At 43.9% G+C, this 26,456-nt stretch overlaps 1 protein-coding gene across 2 annotated transcripts; it reads right to left on the bottom strand.

Annotated features, from left to right (window-relative positions):
* On the bottom strand, positions 1-25,930 carry FAM76B (family with sequence similarity 76 member B). Of its 2 annotated transcripts, none has more exons than XM_082246531.1 (10): positions 25,715-25,930; positions 21,295-21,359; positions 19,312-19,366; positions 17,605-17,760; positions 16,671-16,870; positions 14,764-14,811; positions 12,205-12,285; positions 9,347-9,497; positions 7,003-7,104; positions 1-315 (listed from the first exon to the last, which is right to left on the bottom strand). In XM_082246531.1, the coding sequence occupies exons 1-10, from the start codon at positions 25,799-25,801 to the stop codon at positions 232-234; spliced, it is 1,029 nt and encodes a 342-aa protein (XP_082102657.1). In that variant the 5' UTR covers positions 25,802-25,930; the 3' UTR covers positions 1-231. The 2 variants fall into 2 exon arrangements, with proteins under 2 accessions (XP_082102657.1, XP_082102658.1); XM_082246532.1 differs by having other exon boundaries at positions 9,347-9,482.
* Between the last annotated feature and the right edge of the window lie 526 nt (positions 25,931-26,456).

The following is a 26,456-nucleotide window of genomic DNA, read 5'->3' as shown; positions in this document are numbered from 1 at the left end:
TGCCTTCTGCTTTTTTGTTTCTATCTTAGTGATGCTCTTCCTCCACAGCTGAAGTGGATTGGAGGCGTCTTCAAGCCAGTTGAAGTTGGTTGCATCTGAGCGGTTTATAATTAAAAAGAGTCCAGTATTGACTATAAAATAGGCTAAAAATGAAGATTCCCTTGTGACTAAAACCATTTTAAGGGCTTCACAGACTAACACTGCGTCCTCCTGGTAAACAGGTCCTCAAGGTTAGGTCAGGATGCTGCCACTTTTATCAAATTTTTTACCCTTTGACAGAGCTGCAACTTGTTTCAGTAACTCCCGGTTTTTGCCCTAAACGCCAAAGGAAAAAAAGAGAAAAAAAAAAAATTATTTAGGACACCACAAATATCCAATCAACTGCCAATGTAATATAAAAAAAAAAACTTTAAAACAGTGTTATCTCCACTATTGACTAAAGCCTGGTACACACTATCAGTGTTTTTTTCATTCAACCAAGTGGGCTGAAACCCCCCCCCCCCCCCCCAAGAAAACTGAAGAGCTCAGGAGGAGCCGCTGTACTAACAATCCAATAATAGTTCAAGCTATCACCCCCTCTGAGCTTTTGTGTTCTGACAGGGGGACGGCCGCCAATCGGCAGCCCTTTTTCGGTCATGCTCCTTAGACAGAAGCAGAAACAGCTGTCGTATATGTGGGCCGAATAATCAGGCAGTATCGGCCGCTTCAATAAAAAACCTACGGATACTGCCCGATATTCGGACCACGTCTACATGGCTTAAAGTGGTAGTAAAACCATATATGGAAAGAAAAAAATTGGGCCACGGGCAGTTTAAGTCCTAATGTGCTAGTATGCATCGCATACTAGCACAATAGGACAAACTTGCCTGAAAACTAAGCCCTCCAGGGCTGATGGCGCTTCCATATTCACCCAGTCTACATTTCATATGAATGTGCAGGGGAGGAAATTTTACAGAAAGGCTCTGAATGAACGGCACAGGTATGCCATTGCTTCAGAGCGCATGCGTCTGTGATGTCACTGGCTGCATGTTAAGTAAATATCTCCTAAACGGTACATGTTTAGGAGATATTTACACTACCTATAGGTAAGCCTCATCATAGGCCTAAGGGAAAAATCATAAATGGGAATTTACGCCCAATTCAAGGGTGGCCATACACAAAGGTTTTCCATCTCCACATCATGGCCTGAACCTCATGTGATTGGGCAAGAACCTGTCCTTAATACATTTAGCAAGTTTATTTTGTTGCTTTTCTATCTATAAAAATTCATTATTAATTGGATTTAAACAAATAATTTTGGAGGTATGTGAATTGTGTAACCACTCTCCCTCTCCAGTATTGAAGAATTTGTGTCCATCACTGAACAGGTGCACTTTACAGTTACTGAACAAAAGCATCTTGAACTTCAAGATGAATTCCAGGTATGGATAATTTATACAAAGTTACATTGGTGCAGCTTAGACCAATAAAAAACTTTGCATACTGCGTACCTGGCTGATGCCCCCTGAAGCTGGAAATCTTGGGCGTAGACACCACCACTCAAAGTGATGCTGCATTCTGAACCAGAGCACCATTTAGAGCAGTGGTTCTCAACTCCTGTCCTCAGGACTCACTAATAGGCCAGGTTTGCAAGATTATCCCAGGTGATATAATTTGCTCCTCAGTAATTGCAGCATTCTAGTCAGCATCTCCCCAAGGTAATACTAAAAAATCTGGCCTGTTCGTGGGTCCTGAGGTCTGGGGTGGAGAACCACTGATTTAGAGAATGCTTTGCAGAGCCCGCCTGTAAACCTCGTCAAATCCGAGAATGCTTGCATTCTGTTAGAAAATATAAAGCATTCTCTGAATGGCACCTGTGCTAGTCAGCCGACCTGTGTTGAGAATGCAGCAGACCAGCCGCTTAGTATAGGACCTGGAAGCAGGCGAGGATCACTGGATTAGTGGTGTATACCAATAGTGTATATTTTTTCCAGCTTGCAGGGGCACTGGCCAGAGGTACTAATGATCGTAATTGTTTAATGCAATCCCACACCTGTGTTTCTTGGGCTGTATCATGATATACGCTTTGATATTATAAACGTTTTGTATGCTATGAGGAAGGCTTTGTAAGCGAAATGCATTAGATTTTGGACATTGCATCCACATTTACGAAACCAATAAAGAATTTATGAAGAAGTTACTAAGTTGCCAGCCATTATGAATTTTTGGCATACACAGTTTCATTGGTTCAAGCTGGACCAACTTAACCTGTATAAAATATCCATACCTGGAATGCATCTTTAAAATTTTATGGGGAGGTAAAGCTGCAACTTCTACTTGCAATTCAGAGATCTTCCACAGTCAATCTCAGCTTCTGTCACACTTTTCTGAGCACTGCTTTGCATGTACATAGGATGTAGATTTCTCAAAGCCAAGCATTTTGCAGATATTATGTACTCAGAGACCAAAAGGGTGGCAGCAGGCACGGTCCCTGCATGGCAGCAATGAAGGTGGATTCAGTTCACAGCTTTATACTTGCCTTCCCCAGATTAAGAGGTGTGATTTTTTTCATGAAACTGAGTATCAGATATGAACATTTGTAACTAAAAAGCATTACACAAATAAACCAAAAAAAATTGACTTAAAGCAGTATTAAACCCCAAAAAATAAATTGTAGATTACAAATCATTAGAAGTGATGGCTGCATTCTTAGACCTTTTCCCCCTCTGTTTTCACCTGGTGATCTGACCAGTAACACCTCCTGTATTCAAGTGCCCCCACTCTGGATGAAGGAGCACAGGAGGCACATTTGGACATTAGCATTATCAGTCTGGGGGGAGGGGAATGTTAGATGTACTAGCAGATTAAAATTACAGTAACAAATTGAATTTCTGTAACTGATATTCTGCTGAAAAGCTTGTTCTTTTAAAAAAACGGACTTACTGGCAGGATTACCAGGTGAAAGCCTAAAAAAAAATTGAAGTTAAACAGGTAACGTCTTTTCCAGGAAAGCCACCTTAGGGAGAGAGACCTTTGCTTCTCCCTTCTCAGCAAACACAGCCTCAGAAGATTTAAGCCCCACTGGCCCTTCAGTTCTCCAAGAGTACCCCCCGCCAGCTAGGAAGAAACAAGAAAATGTCATACCAACCCTAACCTTCCCGATGATTTTCTGTCAGAACATTCCAGTGACGAACCATTATTTGGGTGGGTACAGGTACTGTCCTAAAAGACTCCTGGAAAAAACGTTACCAAAGTGCAACTTCGATCCCCCCCCCCCCCTTTCAGGACACAGGACAGCCACATTAGAGAGGATAAACAAGCACTTTCTCTAGGGCTTGGAAGAAGGCCTGGTCTTCAGAAGATAACAGGTCCAACCTGTTGTTGTTAACAAAGGTGGTAAAGCTGGACCATGTTACAGCTCTACAGATTTGCTCAGGCATAGCACCAGCAAAATGTCTGTGATGCTGCCATAGCTCTTGGAATGGGCCCAGATATAATCCGGGACCGGTGGGAGCTTTCTGCACACCAGCTATTGAGGAGTCTCCAAACTTTTAGGTAAATGGCACGAGTCTCCCTCCTGCAACCTAGGAGGGTCGCCACTAACCGGTCTGAGAAACCCTTACCCCTCTGCATTTCCTCAGTATCCAGACTGCAAGATTCCACTGCTCCACCTGTGGACAACAGATCGGACCTTGAGAAAGAAGGTCCTCCGGGACCAGTAGGATCCAGGGGGGCTCCAACAGCCAGATCTTTCAGGATGGAGAACCACTGCCTCCTGGACCAGTGTGGTGGGATTAAAATGAGCACCCGGTCCTCTGTTTGAAACTTCCCAAGCACTGCTGGCAATAGTGCGGGGGGGGGGGGGGGGGCATAACACCTGGCAAAATGCCAGCTCTGAGCGAACGCGTCCACCCAGATTGCCCAATCCCATCTGTTCAGGGAGAAAGATTCGCTTTTGCATTCTCCCTCAAAGTGAAAAGGGATGTCCTGACTCAATACCCAGTGGCCCAACCTTAGTGTCTTCCTCCTGAGGAAGTCTACCAACGCATTCAACTCCCCCCTTCAAAGGCACCGCCGAGAGGGATAGCAGCGGGGCTTCGGCCCACTTGAGAATTGCCACCGCCAGGACTCAATAAGATCTGCTCCTGGTGACCCCATCTGTTTATATAGGCAACCACGGAGGAGTCATCTATGCAGACCTGTACGTGCTGTGCCTGGTGCTCTTTCTGAAAGGCTCTGAGCGCCAGTGCAATTCCTTCCAGTTCAAGGACCCATTTGTGTCCTCTCCAAGAGCCCTGCACCAGTCGCAGACCTAGGTGTGCTCCCCAACCAGTGCCGCTTGCATTTGTCGCGGTGGCCCTGGAATACGGCAGAACCCACTCCAAACCCCGAGAAAGGTTTGCTGCCTTCCTCCACCACCAGAGATCTCTATCTGCCTTGGTAAATGTACCAGGGAGTCCAAAGACCTATGACTGTGGTTGCATACCACCAGGATAAACAGCTGCAACAGGCGAAAGTGTAGGCCTGCCCCTGCACAGTAGGGAGTGCGGCAGTCAGCAAGCCCAGAGCTGACATAGCCTCTCTTACCGAGACCTGGATAACTGCTCAGAGGAGGGAGCAAACAGGAGATCGTCCAGACATGCAATCACGGAAATGCCTCTGAGTCGCAGAAAAGCCAGCATCTCCACAATGACTTCGATAAGATACGGGGGGGGGGGGGGGGGGGGGGATGTACGACAGGCCAAAGGGAAGAGCCCGGCACTGCAGATGGAACGTCTCCTTCCAGGTTCTTGTTGCCAACTTGGGAACCTTTTGACAGCTCTCTGCGATGGGAATATGCAGGTAGGCATCCTTTAAGCTTTTGGACGCCATGTAGCAGTCCTGAGGGAGCAAGGCCTTCACTGAGAAGACCGAGTCCATGCGGAACCTCCTGTAGGTTACCGAGCCATTGAGAGGCATCAGGTTTAGGATGAGCCTGAACTTACCTGAGGGTTTGCGTACCACAAAGATGTGGGAGTAGAACCCTCTGCCTTTCTCCCCTGCTGGGACCCACACCACCTGCTGCTCCATTTCTTCCAGGGAGGATAGAAGAGCTGACGCCTTCTCTGTAAACCTTGGCAGCGCAGCCTGTGACGGGGGGAGGTTTTGAAAATTCCATCTGGTACCTCCCCCTAACAAATCCCAGAACAAACTGATTGGAGGTGACAGACTCCCTTTGTGGGAGGAAAGCCGCGAAAAAAAAAAAAAAAAAAAAAGCTCCCCCTGCGCCTTTATTTGCGTTAGCCAATACTCCATGTTGCGGGCCACCGTGACCACCATGGCGGGCTTGAAGTCTCCTAGGAAAGGGTCCCAGATCTTTTTCAGGAGTGAGTCCATCCTCTGGTCCATGGCAACTGCAAGCACTCCCATGTCCTCAAAGGCCAGGTCCGTATTTCTGGAAGTCAACAAACAAAACCTGAGAAAAGGCTGCGCCCAGCCTAGGAGACTTGTTCCAATCCGACGTGTCATCTTCCGCAAAAGGAAACCAACATTACAAACCACTAAAAAATAAGGGTTTCCTTTCGGGGGCCTCGCCATTCCCTTAACAGCTTCCACCAGAATGTTGTGAACCGGGAAATCCCTCTTATGCTCCCCCAGGCCCTCGTACATCTAGTCATGGAGTGACAGCATCTTTTTCTCTTCCTGAATTCCCAAAGTGGTATAGATGGCTACCAGGAGATCCTCAACTTTCTCCAGGGAAAGCTTGTACCAAGAGGCTATAGTGAACTCCCCATCCACCCCCTTCTCCCTGCTCCTGGGAGCCCGAGGGCATGCTATCAGGTTCTTCCTCCACATCCACACCTCCACTAGTGGACAGAACCACCAGGGGGCCTGGTGCAATGCTCTGCTGCGCTGGCAGAGGATTACCCTAGGGGTGCGGGAACTGGAAGAGAGTCTTTAAAGACTGGAAGGTGCTAGAAAGCTCCTTGTTGGACGCTGCCAAGTCTTTACCCTGTTCTGTTGAGTGTTCCTTCACTAAACCCTCAATGCACTCCAGCAGCTGCCTGGGATGCCTTCTATGTCTGCATCTCCCCGTGAGGCTCAGTGGTCTGTTAATTCGAGCCGTCTGCAGTCTACAGCAAAGGAGGTCTGCACCAGCCCTGTGCGTGACCCATTTTTGGACGTGCCACGATGCAGCATTCAAGTACCTCCAGGCTCCCTAGCCTCCCCTTGCTGCAGCACATCTTGAGTGAGCTCCGCCTCTCCTTTCCAGGAACACACCGGCCTCAGCCTCTTCAGCTGCTTGGCCCTGGCCCCTAGCGGTGTCTCCCCACCGGAGGAAACACCAGAACTCAAGTGCCAGTGGGGCGTGTGGCTTAGAGGTTCTATCTGAAGCGGTGTTTCCTGAGAAGGGAGGAGCCCAGGCCTCTCTCTAAGGTGGCTGTCCTGAAAGACCAAGGGGGGGGGGGGGGGGGGGGAGAAAATGAATGCAGCCATCACATCTAAGAATTGGTAAGCTGCAATATATTTGAGGTTTGCTTTTAAATGTAATACCACTTTAATACTGGAGTTGCCCGGGGGCGTCTTTCCGCAAATTGTTCTGTAAATCCAGATTATTCTGGATTTAAAATGTAAAAGTAGACTCAGTCATGGTTTGTTCAAACTACAACAATGGGACACTCAGCAGATTGACAACTTCCCAGTACCTCCAATTGCCTGAACTAATGTTGGTTGGTAACTGGAGGTTGCGGTGGAAGAAAAAACAAAAATATAAAAAACAAACAGACTATGTTAAGGTATGGCTGTTTATCGATTTATAATGCCTAAACCCTCCCCTCAGGCATGGTTGCCTATTTGTACAGCTTCTGCATTCTCCACCCCACAGCTGCCTTACCAGCCATTGGATGCACTTCTGCACCACACATAGTATATGAATACAGCCAAAGTTTTATTATATGAATACAGCCAAAGTGTTATTACTTTATTGCCAAGCAAGAATAGGATTATTTAATACAACAGGAAGGAAACTCAAGAAATGCTTACCTGCAACTGCTCAAACGATTCCTTGTGGGCCTTTTCCATGCCGTTCATCTTTGTCCTCAAGTTATTTTCTTGGTACTGGAAGTCTGCTTTCAGTTCTGTCAGCTTTAAAAAAAAAAAATCCACAGATGTAAACACCATGTAGTAAATATCTACTGGTGGGTCAAATAGTGCCTGAAATGTCAAATAAAATCAAGCAGAAAAAAAAAAAAAAAAAGTTTTCCCCCCCATCCATTAGTTACAATAAACAGATGATGGCACAAGTCAGAGAATGGTTCTTTTATGGAATGGGTTGAATTGCATGTAGAATAATCACTTTCTTATTCAATCTTTTAAAACATAAGAGATTTAACACTACACAAGTACTGTATTGCATGGCAAGCCAAGTTTACAGGTCCACCTAAAAGTGGTTCCTAAGGCTACATTCACACCGATTCCCCACAAAAACCCATATGCATCTTTGCCACGTTTGTGGTGCACATGTGACACAAACTGCACCAAAAATGCAGTGCGGGTGCGTTTGTCGCATTTTCAATTGCTTTCAATGAAGGCGTTTACCTGACCAAAGCAGGCTCAAAAAATGCAGCAAGTGGGATTTTTTACACTGCAACAGAAGCGCAACCCCCCAGTGAAAACACACACAATTTAAAAAGGAAGCATTTTTTCTTGAGCTTTTCTGGTATTTTTTTTTTTTCTTTTTTGTTTAACGCAAAAGCATTTTAAAAAGACTCCTCAGTGTGAAGGCAGCCTTTACCTTAATGCATTCTCTGCAGGCCCAGCCACACCTAGCAGTGTTTCTATAGAGACACAAACAGCGCCTGGCTCGAGAGCGAGTCTGAACAGCTGCCCCCAAAGCAAGTGGCTTGCAGACAGCACCAGCGGGATACCCCAGAAAAGGTCTGTGCAATGGTATTAAGAGGTAGAACATGTTTATTTAATGCTTTAACTGCTGCCTTCCACAGCTCTTTCCTTTCACTTCCCTGTTGCTCTAATGAGATGCGGTAGTGATCAGAAGATGCCATGCGGAAGCTCTAGGTCAAGACTTGCAGCTTACACAGGACTAAGGGCTTGTTGCCTAATCCAGGTGAATCTTACAAGGACTAAGGGCTCTCTTTGCACACTCCGGTAATGCTTACACAGGACTATGGGCTCTCAGGGGCAAAAATACCCCTCTACCTGCCCCCAGGTTCAGCTTACATAGGGCTAAGAGCTCTCACTTTTCCTTCATGGGAGAACTGGGAGCTTAGAAGTAAAAGTTATTTCTCTTCAACGACTGTGGCTAGAGCAAGCAAAGGACATGTGCTGCTGGTGGGGCCATCATTAAAATAGAACCTGTATTACCTTGTACGGGCAAAGTACAGATCCACTTACATCCAATTAAATGAAAAGTCAAATTTTACTGGTATTTGGATCAAAATACCTACTAAATATGAAACAAAAAAAGGCACAGCTTGTCTTTTTAAAATTAAATATAAAAACAAACAATGTGGCAAGATTTGTTTATGCAGGAATTGGTATAAATTTAATGTATTTATTTATTTCAGATACTTCTATAGCGCTGTCAATTTATGCAGCGCTTTACATATACCTTACACTTTCACATCAGTCCCTGCCCTCAAGGAGAGTAAAATCTAAGGTCCCCAACTCACATTCATACATAGTAGGGCCAATTTTATACAGGATCCAATTAACCTACCAGCATGTCTGGAGTGTGGGAGGAAACCAGAGTACCCGGAGGAAACCCACGCAGGCACAGGGAGAACATGCAAACTCCAGGCAGGTAGTGTCGTGGTTGGAATTCGAACCAGCGCCACTCTTGCTGCTAGGTGAAAGTGCTAACCACTACGCCGCCCTAATCAGACTTTACTTTCATTCTGCAGAGTAAGGCCCCTTTCACGCTTGCAGCTCCATCGACGGACTCAGTTTTTCTCAGCGGGGGATCGATTCGCCGAGCCCCCGCTGAGCAGGCAGAAGTCAGCTCTGTCTCCGCGCTGTGTGCGGAGACAGAGCGGTCAGGTCCCCGCTTGTCCGTTCTCATCCGATCCGCCAGACGGATGGAAAATAGGGTTTCCATCCGTCCAGATTTGACATACAGGATCGGATGTCAGCGGACATGTCTCCGCTGACATCCGATGCCCCATAGAGATGCATGGGGCATCCGTTCAGATCCGCCTGAAAAGCTGACAGGCGGATCTGAACGGTCCGCAAGTGTGAAAGGGGCCTTATTGTCATATTTAGTTTAGAAAATAAAAATATTAGCTAATGGAAGCCTGTGAATGCAGCATGCAGGTAAATCTCTACAAAAAGGAAGAAAAATTATGAAAATTGAGCCTGCACTCACACATACCTTTTTATCCTTCTCCAGAATCGTTTGGTCTCTCTGTTGCAAGAGACGTTTCAGAGACATGACTTCCTCTTTCAGCTGGCTGATTAGGACAAAGTTGTCTGTACCACCACTGTCAGTCGACTGAGTGATTGAACTACTAAAATAAAACATGCTGGAATTTGAATATTTATTGTAATACCAAAGAATTGTGTGTTTCTCGCAGCACAGACATGCTTTTCATTTCAACGAAAACTTAAATAATACCACCAACAACTTCTATCATCATCAATACTACTAAAAGTGAACCTATCAGGTCATTGCTACAGTCGACTTCTGTAAAGCACATTTCAGTACTTAATAGAGGAGTGATAGATAGATAGATAGATAGATAGATAGATAGATAGATAGATAGATAGATAGATAGATATATCTGCAGTACAGCTGTCCTGACTCTTTAAAAATGCCCCCCATGTATAGTGTGGGCCTGAGATCTGGGTATTCTACACAGAAGAACTGCCAAATATACATACAGGCACAAACCAAACAAGGTACCTCCATTTTGACAAGGTTAACCAATTCTTTTAAATGCCTGAAAGGTTCACTTTGTTTTTCATATTGACATCAGTTCCTAAAGCTCAAAACCAGGGGAAATGGGTACAAGAAAGAAAAGGGGGAGCGGGTGGGGGTGGTGAATGAGAGGATGATACAGACAGCAGTAAAGATGTAAATTTCTATGTTCACCACTTCACACACTGCATAACGGGTTTCTGATTTTGCCTCTTTTCCAATAGTAGAGAATCTCCATTACTTTCTGTTGCTCTGATCACCTGTCACTAATACAGCAAGAGGAATCCTCCCCCCGGGATGACAGACAGCAACAATAGTTTGAGTGCCTCATTCTACCAAAAACAGGAAATGGGGAAACTTACACTTCATGCAAACACTAGAGTAAAGGGAAAGTCACACAAAAAAAAGCAAAGGACACCGCTAGAGGTCTTTATTAAATCCTTTAGTTATGACCTATAGATGAAAAACAAAAAGGAAAATGGATTACCTAAAGGGAATCGTTCTGCCATTGCTGAACTCTGAGAATAGAAGGTCCCTGGCCGTCATGCTGGCTGCCTAACTTGCCAACCAGGAAAAACTAGAAATATCAGGAACTCTGAACTCCTTTACAGCAGTCTTGCTCTAAGTCTGTGACTTAAAAGTAAATTTAAAAATATACTGGGCAGGTAGACATTTAAGTTATGCAATGCCAATTAAGAGAACCAAGAGAGATTGAGAACGTCAAATTCAGAAAACTGGGCAAAGATTGAAGCACTAATGACCGGGCGATGAAAGAGCAAACATCTAAATCACTAGCAAGGCAAGACTGTCATAAGACTTCTGGGGGGCCCAAAATTGCCTAAGCAATTCAGACAACAGCATTTCAAGAAGGAAGCCAACAATGGCAAGCCCCTGTAGGGCTCTCATAATTGCCACTCTAAATGCAACATGGCAGACACACAGGGACAACTAATAAAGGGTTATTTAACACACAACAGTAAAATCAGTCTGTATATGCAGGAAAGCATGCTTGTTATACTCACTGTGAAACCTAAGGGGTCAATACTCTGCATTCTGTAAAAATTCTGTTTGATTCTGTCTTCTCTGATCCTCTGATTACTGTCCAAAATCAATCCATCTGCTGACAGTACAGAGCCTTGGAGGCACTTTGCACATGCTCAGTTTGGTATGCATTGCTAGAGTTTTTGTTTTTTTTTGGGGGGGGATGTGCATGTACATGTGATCAGCACAGGCCAATGAGCACGTTGCAGGCAGAGGGTCAGTTGTCCTGCAGTCTCATAGGACAATCAGGGGAGAATGAATATGCCACCTACTAGCTTTGACCAGACACCGATAGAAGTAAAACAACTGCTATATAGTGCCGATGATGAGAAAAGGTATTTAGCAGTTTATATTTACTAAAATAATTGCATTTCCATGTCCTGTGTACTGTGAGAGGCCGGATATAGCGAATGCAGGCTCCTGGGTTTAGAAACACTTGAAGGGAACTTAATAACTTACATTTCGAAAGGTGCGTAAAATACTGGTAAAAGGCAAACCTGCGCGTTTCCCACACAGCTCCAAGCAACAGATCTGCATTACTGCTCCAGTATCACAGACCCTAACCTTGTGTAAGCTCTGACCAAAGTGACACAGGGCTGTACTAGGAAAAGGTATTATCTTCCCGATCCCTATGTGATAGGGACTAAGCCAGCCCTGTCCTATAAAGACAAAGTGAAGCAAGTTGCACACACCTCTATACCTGGAAGTATCAATTTTCTTCCTTACAGGTGGCTGAGGGGTAGGGGAGTAAATAAAGTATGTGTTGCAGGGAAATGGACACTACCAGGAATCGAATGCTTATGCGATCAGTAGCATTAAAAACCATGTTTCTGTAAATAGTTTATAGCCATAAGGGCTTCCTTACATGAACACCACTCTCTACCATGGTCCAAAAAAAAAAAAAAAAAAAACGCAAGTAGCCCTGGCACGTAGTGGTGGCACAGCCATATCCACTTGAATGGATCATGTTTGGCAAAAAGAACTTCATGGCAAACATGAAAAATAAAGATCTCTAAAAACGCTGCATTTACATGACCTATTTAGGAGCATGGTCATTTTTAGGGATATAGAATGATCCTAATTTAGGATTTTTGGCTCTCAATTTCTGGCAAAAATATGCTGCAAAATCCCATCTAATAATTGGAAGCAGAGGGCAGGGCATGACCCCCAGTAGAGTTACAATTGAAGCACTGCTGTATATTAGGTTGATAACTACGTATACTACAAATCTCCCCCAACGAACCACTGAATAAAAAGGTGACCAAGCATACCTGTCTCCGTTAGATGGCTTTGATTCCAATTTGGGCTTTTTCTTTGGAGTTTCATTCTGAATTGCTGTAGTGGATTTATGACTGATAAAAAAAAAAATAAAGTTTGTCAATCTAAAATCCCAAAATTGTTGTAAGAGATATATTGTAATTTTTTTTCTTTAAGGTTTAAAACCCGATGCATACACGTGTACCTGTTCTGGCGATTCGCACCATTTGTCCTGGTAACCACTATCACTGGGACCCAAAGAGGTATATTTAAAAAGTAGCGAATGTGACATTCACTACACACTTCACGGCAGGTGAATCTTCCTAGTACAAGTTTAAATTACAGTAAATTCCTCTGCAGGAAATTGATGAAAGATAAATTCACTGCTTTTATTGCCCCCATAGTTTTGGGAAAATCTAAAATTTGGAGTTCACACCATAACAGGTACACCCTCCATACATGTCAGTATACACAGTGCAGCGCACATACAGCTTAGTACACCCTCCATTAGAGATGGGTTTGTGCTTGTTTGGGATCCTCCCTGCCCAATCTCACCAGGAAGCCAACATTGCACACGGCTAATCACAGGCAGTGAGACCTTTCCAGATCTGTCTCACTGTCGGCGGGATGCTGAACAGGCCCGAGCCCATTCCTACCCTCCATACATGTCAGTATACCCAGTGCAGCACACACACAGCTCAGTACACCCTCAATACATGTCAGTATACACCGCGCAGCACACAAAGCTTAGTACACCCTCCATACATGTCAGTAAGCTTGTGAATGTGTGAGGAGCAATGCCTTATGGGACATGTAGTGTCATACCTGGCTATAGGGGAACTCTATATTATACTTTGCGGCTTGCTATAGGGCACTCTTAGGACAGGAAGAGCAAATAGTTCTGACAGGGCACCCCAGAACAGGAAGTACGAGTACTGATAGTTTCTCAAGTACTCCCCGATATCAATTACCGATACCTATTTTTATTGTCGTGACAGTTTTTAGACTAATAAAAAATTATTACCGTTTATCAATTATGAAGAACAGTTCTATGGCTTTGATATTGCGCTACTTCAGCATGATTTTAAAGCCGCAAATCAGTGTTAATTTGGACCTCTAAATTCTTTGCGGCTTGCGACTTCATTTAACAGAAGTCAATGCAAGTCAATGAAATCCCAAAAAAGGAATAGTTTTTATCAGAGCATTTGCACAATTGAAAATGCTTAGTATTGGCACCAATACCGGTGCAACATTAGTATATGTGTACAGATTAGATATTTTGTTCCCTCACCATATAGCTACAAATCCTGAAAGAAACCCTCTGCACACTGCTACACCCTTTCCAGCAAACTATACAATGAAAAACAGATATTTATTCCACATATAGTCCATCCAGAATTTGTAGTGTTAATATGTGGTCACACCCCTTTATAGAACCTGATAGTTTAAATACATGTACAAGCTATTTGGATTTGAGCACAGGTATACATTTTCTCTATTGTAACACAGGTCAGTGACCAGACCTGAACCTAGTAGCTCTCTCCCATCTTCTGTCTTTATGCCCCATGTTGGCATGGTGTCCACTGTCCACCGTAGCATTTGCAGTGGCAAAGCAGTGTAGGACTGGCCATAAGAGGGATTACTTTGACGCAGTTGGTTAGCTTAAACATGTATTGCAATATATGTGAACTAAAAAATCTATTTTTCATTGCATAGTTTGCTGGAAAGGGTGTAGCAGTGCGCAGAGGGTCCATCCAGAAATTGTATTGTTAATATGTGGTCACACCCCTTTAGCACCTGATAGTTAAAATACATGTACAAGGTGTTGGGATTTAAGCACAGGTATATATTTTCTTATCATATGCTGGTTATTTGTATTTACCACTGCATAGAGATATTCAAGAATAAATTGTATTTTTTTAAACTTTACTTAAATTATAAGCCACTTTTTTTTTTTTATTCGAAAAATATTTATTCTGTCAGGGCACCTATAGATTCTCTTTAAAGCGATTGTAAAATAATTTTTTCCAGACAAACATGTCATACTTACCTGATCGGTGTAATGGTTTTGCAAAAAGTGGCCCTAATCCTCCTTCTCTGGTCCCGGGCAAGTGCTCTCCATTCCTCAGTGGGCCACCACAGGAGCAGCTTCCTATGGTGACATGTGTGGGCTCAATCCTGTGCCAGGGCTATAGGCATCTATTAGCACAGACACACACACACACACACACACAATGGCTCAGCCCACACCCTGGATTGGATTGTGAGCAGCATTAACCACAGGCTTCCACGGCTACCTCCATGTCCAACTGGAAGAAAGAGCAGCACTGTTGCCCTCGGCCATGGGTAAATAGGGGAGGATGGGAGGTAGCTGAACATAGGTTTTTTTTTTTATCTTAATGCAGAGAATGCATTAAAAGGTAAGTAACCTTAACATTAAAATACCCACAGTGAAAAACATTAAAATACCCACAGTGAAAAACAGTTCCAAGTATTACCATTACTTGTGTAGACTGTATGTACACCTGTGGAGGATAAAGAAAAAAAGGGGTATATTGTCCAATAAACCTTACCTTGGTTTCCAAATTCCCTGCTCTGATTCTGGGCTTAGACTGCCAACTCTAAAGGAAAGAAAAACACAATTATGTTGCTGGAAAAAAAAAACCTAAGCAGATTTCAAAGGAAAAACAAATGTGGTGATCACCACACTGCTATTCAAGTTCATTTTCATTCAAACCACAACCCCAACTCCCATTTGGTGCACCCTAAAAACAGATAATACGACAAAGATGACACAAGACCTTAGAGCAGTAAGAATCCTAGGAAAAGAATGGGACAACATTCATCTCCCAAAACTACAGAAACCAGTCTCATGAGTTCCCAGAGATTTACAGAGTATTAAAAGAAAATGGAATGCTGCGCCTTTTTAAAACATGTTGCTCCCATCATTTTAAAAATTACCTAACTTTTTCTCTTAAAATGGTCCATTTTCACAGTTTAAATATTTGATATGCTTTCCTTTTTCTATTGTGAATTAAATTTGGGTTTATGAGATTTACAAACCACTGCATTTTGTTTTTATGTAGGTATTACACAGTGTCCTAATGTTTTGGAGTTGGGGTTGCTGTCACTAACTTGATGTAAACAAAGAACAATCAATTAATTTACATGCTTACTTGCACAGTGCTATTCCTTTTCACTATTTTTTTTTTTTTTTACTATCAATGTGTTTTGTTTTTTTTTAATCAAAAACACCTGACTAGCAAAACCCCCTCCTTCCTTTCTCATCATGGCCCTCACTTTCTCAGTGATGTCTCTTTATACGGCGTACAGCTCCACCCATTTGTCACAGACATCACTGTTTACCTTACTACTTTTTAAGATTTATAATTTTACATAATAAAAATTGTACGTTTAATACTCCACAGCACTAGTAGGATACCAGGAAAATAAGAAGCAGAAGATAATTCAGTCCACTAGCACCCACTAAAATATAAATTAGGGGGCCATATCTATCAAATGGAATGAATAACTATCACTTGCTGTTCTGCATTTATTAGTGAATGTAACAACTGAATACCGATCCCCAGTTTTCCACATGCTCTTTTAGGCGATAGGAAAAATAAAAAAAGTGTATAAATCTATCTCTTTGACTTCTCAGTTTGCATATGAAGCAGAATATTACAAGATGCAAAATTTCCTGCAAATCCTAAGCGTTCTCATACTAAACCCATATGTAACAATAACAGTCTAAAAAGTACCCTCCAGTGCCACATTACCTCTGAACTGTTCAAACGAACCCCCTAAAACTGTATGTAAATATCTACATTTACAAAGTTTATATAGGGCTAATTCCTCCCAAATGACAGCGATTGCCTTTGTCTATTCAGCACTAAGCACTGTGAGGCAGGATTGCAGGGAGGAGTACATTTGACTATAATAACTTACAGGGCTGCATTAAAGTTTTTTTTCACAAACTGCAAATTTTTGGTTTTGGCTTGCCCATAGCTATGGAACACAACCCAGTTTCTAAAGCCATTATTTAACCTACAAGTCTGATATAACCAGCCTCAGACAGCATTAAGCAGGCAGCCTCTAGACTGAGAAAACTGTCCAGGCACTTGCTCCGTATAGACATCAGTTTACATATACTACAGCTCCTAACGCCAGCAAGAAAATGCATGCATGCCAAAATTAAATTAAACTATGACATGGTCATGCACAACCTGCAATCTGTCAGATGACAGACTGTCAGCTAATGGACTTGACAGACAGTCAGACTTTAGGTCTATGTATTCTGCTGCTTGAGAATAGTGGTAAGGGCATGCTTAGGAGCCACACTGACATTTTTATGCTTCCATAATTTAAAATAAAATATGAAAGACAAACCATCTTTAAACTGGACAGAAGTACTACAAGCCATTTATAGCATATGCAAAAAGCACATGTAAACCAGAATACAAACAGGAAAGGAGCTTACTTGTGGTGGCTGCTGCTGTGTCGGTGATGATGGTGATGGTGGTGATGATGGTGATGTTTAGACTGTTGGTCTTTCTCAGTAAGGGAAGACGTAGAGGAGTTAGAATGGGTGGAGCCCAAACTTTTGCGCTGCTCCTTAGTCTTCTGAAGAACTCTCTTATAGGACAGCGTGCAAAGCCAACAGAGGAGCTTCCCATCAACCTATAAAGAATGAAATATATATCTTTAAGTGACTGGTACAGCTAATACAGCAGAAATATCAAGAAGGAACCATATCTAGATGGCGTTCCTCCAGTGACCGCTTCAATAAGGCCACAGGTGATTGTCTTCTCTGAAGTTCGGTCTAAGTAATTTTAAAACTCAAAATCTAACATACATTTAAACTAGATGGAATCTAATTTCCTCTGCCAAAAGCCACATTAATCACTAAAGTCATCTGCATATTGATATTAACCCCCTTGATCTGGAAGATGTACCCCCCCCCCCTTCATCACCAGGCCATTTTTTGCTATAGTGCATTGCGTTGCTTTAACGGATAATTGCACGGTCTTGCGACACTGTACACAAAAAAAATGTCCTCTGTAAATGTGCTGTTCCCTCGGTTATGACGCACAAGATTTATTGGAGTAAAAGGTAATTGTTTTTAATGGGCCATTGTTCTTTTTTTGCACCTGCCTGTCACCTGGCTGCCATGTTGGCTTCAATAATTTCAATCACTGAACCAGGAGTATGCAGACTGGGATTGTAGCCATTATTTGCTGCTTTCACTACAATGCAGTGAAAGCAGCAAAGCCAGAACATTGATATGAAATACTGAAGTGAAAAGAAGGTAGCTGGAAAGGCAATTCAATGCTGAAATTCTACTAAAGCCAGTTAAAAAAAATGGCATATTACAGGAATACATTGACAACACAGGATGCACGCTTCTCACATACCTTTCGTCTCCCTTCCTCCTTCCGATCAAAAGCACATTGCTGCTTGCATTGCTCACAGGTCTGAGGAGGTCCATATTTTTTCTCTGAGTTGGTACAACGCTGGCACTTTGTGCCAATAAATGCTGCTATGATGTTACAGTACTGACAAGGCTTGGGCTGTAAGAAGAAAAAAATGACACTAGAATTAACAAAAATGGTGTAATTTGAATCGTTATTTTTCATTAAGGTTGCACACAAACCAAAGTTCATGTATTTGGTTGTTTGCTTAGCACATGTGTAGGTATCTAATCTAAGAGCTCACTGCTCATCTCTAGCACCTTGTTTATTAAAGTCTAACTTCTGGTAGATAAACAAAAAAAAAAAAAAAAACACAGAATAATGCAGCCCTATCCAGTAAAGAGTTCCAGGTATGGTATATTTCTTTACAGCATAAACCAATGTAACGTGTATATGCCATACCTGGCCAATGCCCATGGAAGCTGAAAAATCACTGAAGCAAGACACCAATACTCAGTGAGCTCCACTTCCTTCCAGGTCCCGTGCTGAGTGCACAGCCTGATGCATTGTGAACACAGGAGGTCAGCTGCTCAGTGCATGCACCTTTTAAGAGAATGATGTGCATTGGCAATAGCCAATGGCGTCAACTGCGCAGGGATGTTCTGCATTCCAGGGCACAGAATGCAGAGAGCTGTGCCGTGGCTAGGGCGCTGGCCATTCAAATGGCTGGAGCCCGCAAACCCAGAGGTAGAACTGGTTGAAGATGGAAGCGCTGGGGGAGCTATCACAGCACTGTGCATGGTATTTTTTATTTTTTTTAAAAAAGAAAAAGAAAAAGAAAAAGAAAAAGAAAAAGAAAAAGAAAAAGAAAAAGAAAAAGAAAAAGAAAAAGAAAAAGAAAAAGAAAAAGAAAAAGAAAAAGAAAAAGAAAAAGAAGAAAAAAAAGCAGTGTGCCCTGACTGAGCTGAAAAAAAAAATGTTAATGTTGTCTGATAACAATATGGAAGAGACAAAGTACTCCATAAACAGCGATTTGTAAACTCAACTTTATTACGGTTATCAAATGGACACATTGCATCATGCTCTGTCTGGTAGACTGTCGGCTTATGTGGTGCTGAGCGTTTACAATTCCAACTCTTGAAATAATAAGCTCCCCAGAGTGAAATTAGTTGAACATCCCATTTCCTCTAAAGCCACCTGCCATAGGGTACCGTTTTCTTCACCCCGCAGGTTTTCTGTCTCACATGCTGGTTAAAGCAAAGTTCCCTCAGTACTTTCTGACTGCAAGCACAAATCCCCAGTTGCATCTCCACCTCTCTTCTCCCTTATGTTTCACAATGAAAAAAGAACACACAGCCTCAGGGTGTATTGTGAATGCCCTGGATGCAGAGATGTGACAGCAGACCTGGGTCCTGTGACAGCTACAGCAATTACAGGTGAGAAGGCTTAGCAGTACATTGGGAGGTGTACTTTCACCAGCATGTAAACAAGAAATATTTGTGGAGTGAAAATATACCCTATTGCAGTTGGATTTAGAGAAATGGGGTGTTCAACTAATATAACCCCAGTAAGCTTTGTGGGTCCAGAGATAAACTTTAATGAAATTCAGAAAATCTGAATAAATCTCAGTCCCCAGGCTGTGTTGGATTAATAAGCTGCTGATGAGTATCCGACCTAAATGTGAATATTTATAACAAACCCCAAACTTACCGTTCCAAATTGCTTAACATTTTGCGCACATTTCTTGCATATAGTGTTGGTTTTACTGGAAAAACAGAAAAGTATAAGAAATCAGGGTGGGCACATACAGGATAATCATCAAGTTCAAAAACACAATGTTAGTTGCATATTGAAATAGAATTTTGATCAGGTGCTACATGTGGTTGAATAGAGGCAATTTCAGCCACTCTAGTTTGGGTTTCGGTTTTCCTCAAGTTCGATTCTTTGCAGATTTTCTGTTTGTTTAGCCCCCCCTCCCACCTAGTATTTTCCTCTAACATGCAAGTAAAGCCAGCATCTTGTGCACAATTCAGTCCGGATACAGGTCTTGGCTGCAGTATCTGCTAGGGAGTCACATGGCTGCTGCCTTCACGTAGGAAGCTTTAGCAACAGAGCCACTTCTTGGCCAACTCAGCCTAAACATCCAATTAGCCATTTCCTCAATGGTTACACCACTACCATGGCTACAACTGAGACATGCAACACTGACTGTGGCAGGTGTTATACTTTTCTATTTGTATGTAAGGCCCCATTCACACTAGTGCGACTTGTCCCACTATTTTGGACCGCAAAACCGCATGACAAGTCGTTTTCCATTATTTTCAATGAGCCCCATTCATATCAGTGCGTTTTGAAGTCGCACCGACTTCAAAGTAGTTCCTGCACTACTTTGCCACAATTTTAATGCGTTTTGAGGCATATAGCCTTGCCATTGCTTTCAAAATCGTGGCAAAATCGCGTTAAAATTGCATCGCATAAGTGTGAAAGGGGCCTTAGGTGTAAAGTTCCCTTCAAATATTTGTATTATTCTAGATTTAAAACAAATAAAAGGCAAGATAACGCTCCAAACACAATATGTAGTCTGCCTTTGCACAACATTTGAGCTGCCCAATTATTACGGTGATTTCAATTGTTTTGAGGTGTCCCAATTTACTGACCTGGAGTATGCAGGTAAAGAGACCTGACTTAATGTGTTTTTGATGCGTTCCAGTGCATTTTTCTATGCATTTTACTGTGTTCCAGTGCCGGAAAACTGCAGCATGTCCCGCTTTTTTTTCTGGAACTGATCGCACTGGTGTGAATTATGCCATTGGAAAACATATAACCTACTTTCCATGTGTTTTTGATAGAGAAAAAAAAAAAAAAAACCTCACTGGACTGACTGCATGTGGTGTCAACTGACCCCAAAACCAGAGGCCACCAGGCAAATAACATGTACATAGATCAGCAATAGCAGCCCTAACTTTACTCCCATGTACATATTTCCTTAAAGTGGAGCTCCGCCCAAAAGGGGAAGCTCCACTTGTTCACACCCTCCCACCTGGTTTTGACAGGTACCTGCTCCTACTTGGAGGTTGCAGCAGCGATCTTACCCCTAAGCATTTCCAGCCCCTCCTCCCTGGCTTTCTGGGACACACAGGTCCCAGAAGACGGGGGGACCATTCAGATAGCGCAGCACAACTTGAAAGTAGGAAACCAGCTGTGAAGCCTGAGAGCTTAACTGCCAGCACCTAAAGCCGATTGACAAATCGGCTTGGGGTGTTGACATCACGAGATCCCTGAACAGCCAAGTGTCCTTATATTAAAAGTCAGCAGCCACAGTATTTATAGCTGCCGACTTATTCCCCCCCCCCCCCAGACTGGAGCTCCTCTTTAATGGCAAATTGTTAGTTTGAGAAAGCATCCACGCTGCCAGGTTTTTACTTTGTTTAGCATTGCTAGGCAGTAGAAAACACACAACTTACATATTCATTATACATCTCTAACATATAACTTGTCAGATCAAAAACTGTACTTTAAATGGCTTTTTCAGATCCTTGGTAAAATAATGCAAAGTCCAGGAATCAATGAACAGGGGAAGAATGTTGACAACCACTCATCTTATTGGGACAGCACTCAATGGAAAAGGATAAAATCACAAAAGCAACAGGACTTTGGGTGTGTTGCGCCATCATGACCACTAAAAGTACCTACCTTTCTTGCTGGAACTCTGATCTGCAATAGGTGCATTTTACAATGGGGTGAGCAATTCGGCACTCCTAAAAATGAAGAACATAAAAAGGTTAATGTCACAACAAGTGTCGTCACAAGCAACTAACCCACAAGTGCACAACATGTTGGTAAAGAGCCAGAGCATGATCCAACCTGTGAATGTGTAACTGGAAGTCAATACTGTTTAACAGGTATGCCTGGTTTGCCAAAACATACATTTAGCTAAATGGCTAGGACCAAGGGAATGGTTTGTGTTGGCCCTATGTTAGGGTTGGCTGTTAGCAGGAGCCATGCTGCAAGCTGATCTAATATGAAAGTCTCAACACTTAGCTGGTCCATACCTTCCTGTCACTATGCTGTCCTAGCCAATAGAAAGTGGAATGTTTAAATAGATTGCACCCTGTTTAGTACCATTACAGCCCATTCAGACTGGTGCGATCCGACTTCCAGGGGCGACCTGTGAAGTCGCGGTGCACGCTTCGGCGCGACTTGCACGGACTTCATATAATTGAAATCAATGCAAGTCGCCTCCAGGTCGCCCCGAAGTAGTACAGGACCCTTTTTCTAAATGGGAGCAACTTGTGTCACTCCTATTAGAACGGGTCCTGTGCTAATCAATGGCGAGCGACCGACCGCGACTTGTCAGGCGACTTGGTCTCCTGACAAGTCGCGCTAGTGTGAATGGACCCTTATAGCACTGACAGGTTTAACCAGTTACAGTTGGGTTTGTGCAAGAATCCAAACAGTCATAAGTGTAAGCATACGCAAAGCGGAACTTTACCCATAACAACTTGATAAAAAAAATAATGTTCTTTAGCAAGGAACAAACATTCCACATTAAAATGTGTCCTACCAACATGAGCGTGTGCTGTAAATTGCACCGCATACTAGCACATTTTGTAAAAAACTTACCTAAAAACAAAGCCATCACAGGAGACCGCATCTATCTTCACCCGTCTTGCTTCCGGGTTTGTGGACTCCAGCTCTGAATGGCCGGAGCCACAATGACATTGTCACTCCGGTGCATGCACGGAGCCGCCAGTCACAACACAGGCCTCTGAAGGAACGGCACAGGTGGCCGTTCCTCCAGAGCGCATGCACCAGTGATGCCACTGGCTGCATTTACAGTAAATATCTCCTAAACTGAGCACTTATTTTAGACTACCTACAGATAAGGCTTACCTATAGGTAACATTTAAAGATGGAAGTTCACTTCCTCTTAGCTCACCTTTACCAAAAAGCCTATGCAGATAAGGGGTGTCTGTACATTTTATCACTCCTTGTATTTTAATGCACAAGAGTATTTAGATGGTTATCATTGATTATTATTCATCATTCACTCAATTGTTATATATACATTTATTCACTGATTTATGGGCGCTGCATTTTGCTATATTTATTTTATTCCTTTGTGTTGAGTGGAAAACACTATATGCAAGCTGCCATTGGGTTTTGTTTATTTTGGGATTGCGCTGAATTAATTTATTAACGCTAAACCTGCTCTGTGACTCATTCTAAACATAATCTCTCTAACCCTATAAAATAAAAATCACTGTACTTACCTTTGCTGAACCCGTTCCGGTCTCCAGCGGTGGAAGCTATGTGCAGGAGAGGACCGACAATGGGTGTGAAATGCCTGGGAAGTGACATCACCCATAGACTTACTGTGGAGCATCTGGTCGAGTGTCTCTCCTGCACCCGCCTCTGACAGCTCAGCGCGGGATCGGATCGGGTGCAGAAAATGTAAAAGTACAGTGATTTTTGCTTTACAGGGTTAGATAGATTAGGTTTAGAATGTGGCACAGAGCAGGCTTAGCGTAAGTTTTGCTTGGACTGACACTTTAAAGCGGTTGTATACACCGCTTTGTGCCTGACGAAGGGGTCCTGTGCGACTCAGAAAACGCTGCACCTATCCTGATGTGATCCTTCTGCAATGAAAAGTTTCTTCGGATTGCTGTGCAAGATCCTTGGTGTGCTGGCGAATAGATCCAGTGTCTAGCTGGTGACCGCTGCAGCACCCACAACTGATGTGCCTATATCCAGGAAGGTGTGCGATGGGAATATGAACTATTCTAGGTTTAGAATGTGGCACAGAGCAGGTTTAGTGTTAGTTAGGTTTGGCCTGGCTGATCTTTTAAAGCGGTTGTATACCCCGCTTTGTGATTTTTACCTATAAGGCTTACCTATAGGTAAAATGAATATATCCAAAACGTGCACCATTTAGGAGATTTTCACCCTTGGAACAGCCGCTGAGGTCAGTGGCGCAAGGCGCTCTGAAGGTTCGGCATATTGTGCGGGAACCGAGGTCCGTCACCGCAGCTCTGGCCACTCTCAGCGCAGGAGCCTGCGAACCTGGAAGAAACATGTCAGCCCCCTCAGCCGCGAGTGGGCTTTATTCTAAGATAAGTATTTCATAATGCGCTAGTACGCAATGCATACTAGCACATTATGTTATTGTCTTGTAGGTTTGTTTTCTTTCAGGGTATATAACTGCTATAACCTCCCTGACGGTCTGATTATATCAGGATTTCTGTGCATTGTTTTGCATAGAAATCTGTTTTACATTTTAAAACTCACCTTCCCCTGCAATCCCCCGCTGTGTACTCGGCGAATGCCAGCACCTGTCTTCTGCTTCCCTTCGCTGAGAGCGTTGCGATGCAGGGGGGTGGAACTGGCGGCAAATTCAAAAGCGTAAAAACACTAAATGAGATTATACAAAGCTGGGATCCTAACGGATTACTCTGTATCATCCCATTTCACCACAGGATTCCACCTGGTGACTTTCCCAGTGCCCTGCCTGTGCTTTTCCAGTGTTTTGTGCCTGGAAAATAGAGAATGACCATGGCATCCAAAAAGCGTTCTTTTTGTGCAAAAGCGCTTTTAGATGAACTGGAAAACAGCGACAGCAAAACAGAGTTACTTGAAGAACTGATTAGTGGGAAAATTCGTCATCAGGTACGAAAAGTGACGATTCTGATGTCTTTCTGGCACATGGCTCCGTTGGAAATTCTGAAGAATCATTTGATATACTTCCCAAATTCCACAAGCCATTTGCCAGAAAGAGACATCAGAATCCTCGCTGTCGTCACTTTCCGTACCTGATGACGGATTTTCCCACGAATCGCTATCGCTCAGTTCTTCAAGTTACTCTGTTTCGCTGACGCTGTTTTCCAGTTCGTTTAAAAGCGCTTTTGCGCAAAAAGAACGCTTTTTGGATGCCATGGTCGTTCTCTATTTTCCAGACACAAAGCACTGGAAAAGCACAGGCAGGGCACTGGAAAAGTCACCAGGTGAAATCCTGTGGTGAAATGGGATGATACAGTGTAATCCGTTAGGATCACAGCTTTGTATCATCTCATTTAGTGTATTTACACTTTTTAATTTGCCGCCGGTTCCACCCCCCTGCGTCACAACGCTCACATGGAAGGGAACCGGAAGGCAGTGCCGGCAATCTGCCGTTCACAGAGCGGGGAGAGAGTGTGAGGATGCCGGGGGATCGCAGGGAAGGTGAGTAACATTGTGGGGGTAATCCTGAGTGTGGCTCGGGGTTACTGCTGTTGGTACTGAAAGTAAACCCCCGGGCCACACTCGGGAATACCGCCACTGGCAGCACTCCAACTGTTGCAGAACTACAAGTCCCATGAGGCATTGCAAGGCTGACAGTTACAAGCATGACTCCCACAGGCAGAGGCATGATGGGACTTGTAGTTCCGCAACAACTGGAGGGCCACCAGTTAGACACCCCTGCTATAGGTGTAGGCCAGGGATCCTCAAACTACGGCTCGCCAGCTGTTACAGAACTATACGTCCCATGAGGCATTGTAAAACTGACATTCACAGACATGATGGGAATTGTAGTTTCTGAACAACTGAAGACCCCTGGTGTAGGTCATTTACATACCTCTGAAGCCTGACTGGAAAACTCCCACAACATTGCATAGAGAGGCCTAGCTGTTACAGTTCACCTTCCCAGGAGTGAGGTACTCAGGGGGGAGAAAGCGGATGTGAGGGGGTCTGAATCAGAGACTCCTGTGATGGTGAACAGTGCTAGGCCTCTCTTAGCAACATCCTGGGAGTATTCCAGTCAGGCCTCACAGGATATGTAAATGGCCTACACCTATAGTAAGGCCATTACTCATCCTTAGTCAGAGCTGTACAGCTTGTTATCTATAGAGGCCCCTCACCTACAAAGGCAGTGGTTAGAAGAAAAAAAAAATGAACTGCACCTTTAAGGGTAAAGTCTGACAGGTTGCTATAGGCAACGGCGCCATGTTGGCCCTAGTTACGGAGTAGCAGTGTCCTTGGTGACCCACAGGCCTCAGCACTGCGACTCCCCGACCAGGCCCCATAGGGAGGAGGATGGCGCAGCCGCACAAGGCCCCCTCCGCTCCGGCGTACTCACCTTACACAGCTGCTGGCCCTGGGAGAGCTCCTCGAACGGGTACCGCTGGTGACACTTGGTGCACGCGTACAGAGCCGAGGCCATCATCCGCTGGCGCTCGCTTCACTGAGAAGGGAAAAGGTGAGAAACTGCCCGACCGCTCCGGGTCACACCACAGGATCAATCGGCGAGGAAGAGAATCTGGCCGACCGCTCAGGGGGTCAACCACAAGATTTTCCCGGGCTCCGCGCGTGTCTCTTCCCAGCACAGTCCTCTCTCTCCCTTTTTATTTTCAGCGTCCGACGCCCGCCCGTCTCCTTTATCTATAGTCTTTCTCCTTTTTTTGTGTCTGGCGCCCGCCCGTCTCCTTTCTCCGTCGTGTTACACAATCCAGCCCGGGGAGAGGCGGCGGTGATTCGTGGCTTTATCCTCTCGGTTGAGCTTCTTCTGTATTCGCCCGTCCTCGCCGTAAACAGTCAGCCGGCGCCACTCCAACACTCCACAATAAGACAATTTGCGTGGAAAAGAGAAAAAAACACGGAGCTCTACAACCGGATGCGGATCACTCTTGCATCACCACAAAGGAAGGACAGCGCTAGCCAATGGGAGCTCCCTGACTCGGAGCGGGAAACACTCGTTTGAATCAGGCTGGCCAATGGCTAAATGAGACTGTAGCTCTTCACCCAATCAGAAGATGCAAGAAAAAAACGAACAGCTTGGACGGCAGTTGGCTGATTTTGAAGCCAATGAAATCGCCGACGGG

This window comes from Pelophylax lessonae (genome assembly GCF_965119305.1).
Source record: "Pelophylax lessonae genome assembly, chromosome: 2".
Taxonomy (NCBI): Eukaryota; Metazoa; Chordata; class Amphibia; order Anura; family Ranidae; genus Pelophylax; species Pelophylax lessonae.
Note: the sequence above shows the minus strand (reverse complement) of the source record. Positions and strands in the feature narration are given on the sequence as shown.

What these genes read in the sequence shown, in the direction of transcription:
- FAM76B (XM_082246531.1), bottom strand. Translation starts at nt 25,801, where the DNA reads ATGATGGCCTCGGCTCTGTACGCGTGCACCAAGTGTCACCAGCGGTAC. An exon ending in AAGCCATCTAACGGAGACAG is followed by an intron (nt 9,498 to 12,204) that starts GTATGCTTGGTC and finishes TTCAAATTCCAG; the next exon opens with CATGTTTTATTTTAGTAGTT. An exon ending in TTCTGGAGAAGGATAAAAAG is followed by an intron (nt 7,105 to 9,346) that starts GTATGTGTGAGT and finishes TTTTTTTTAAAG; the next exon opens with CTGACAGAACTGAAAGCAGA.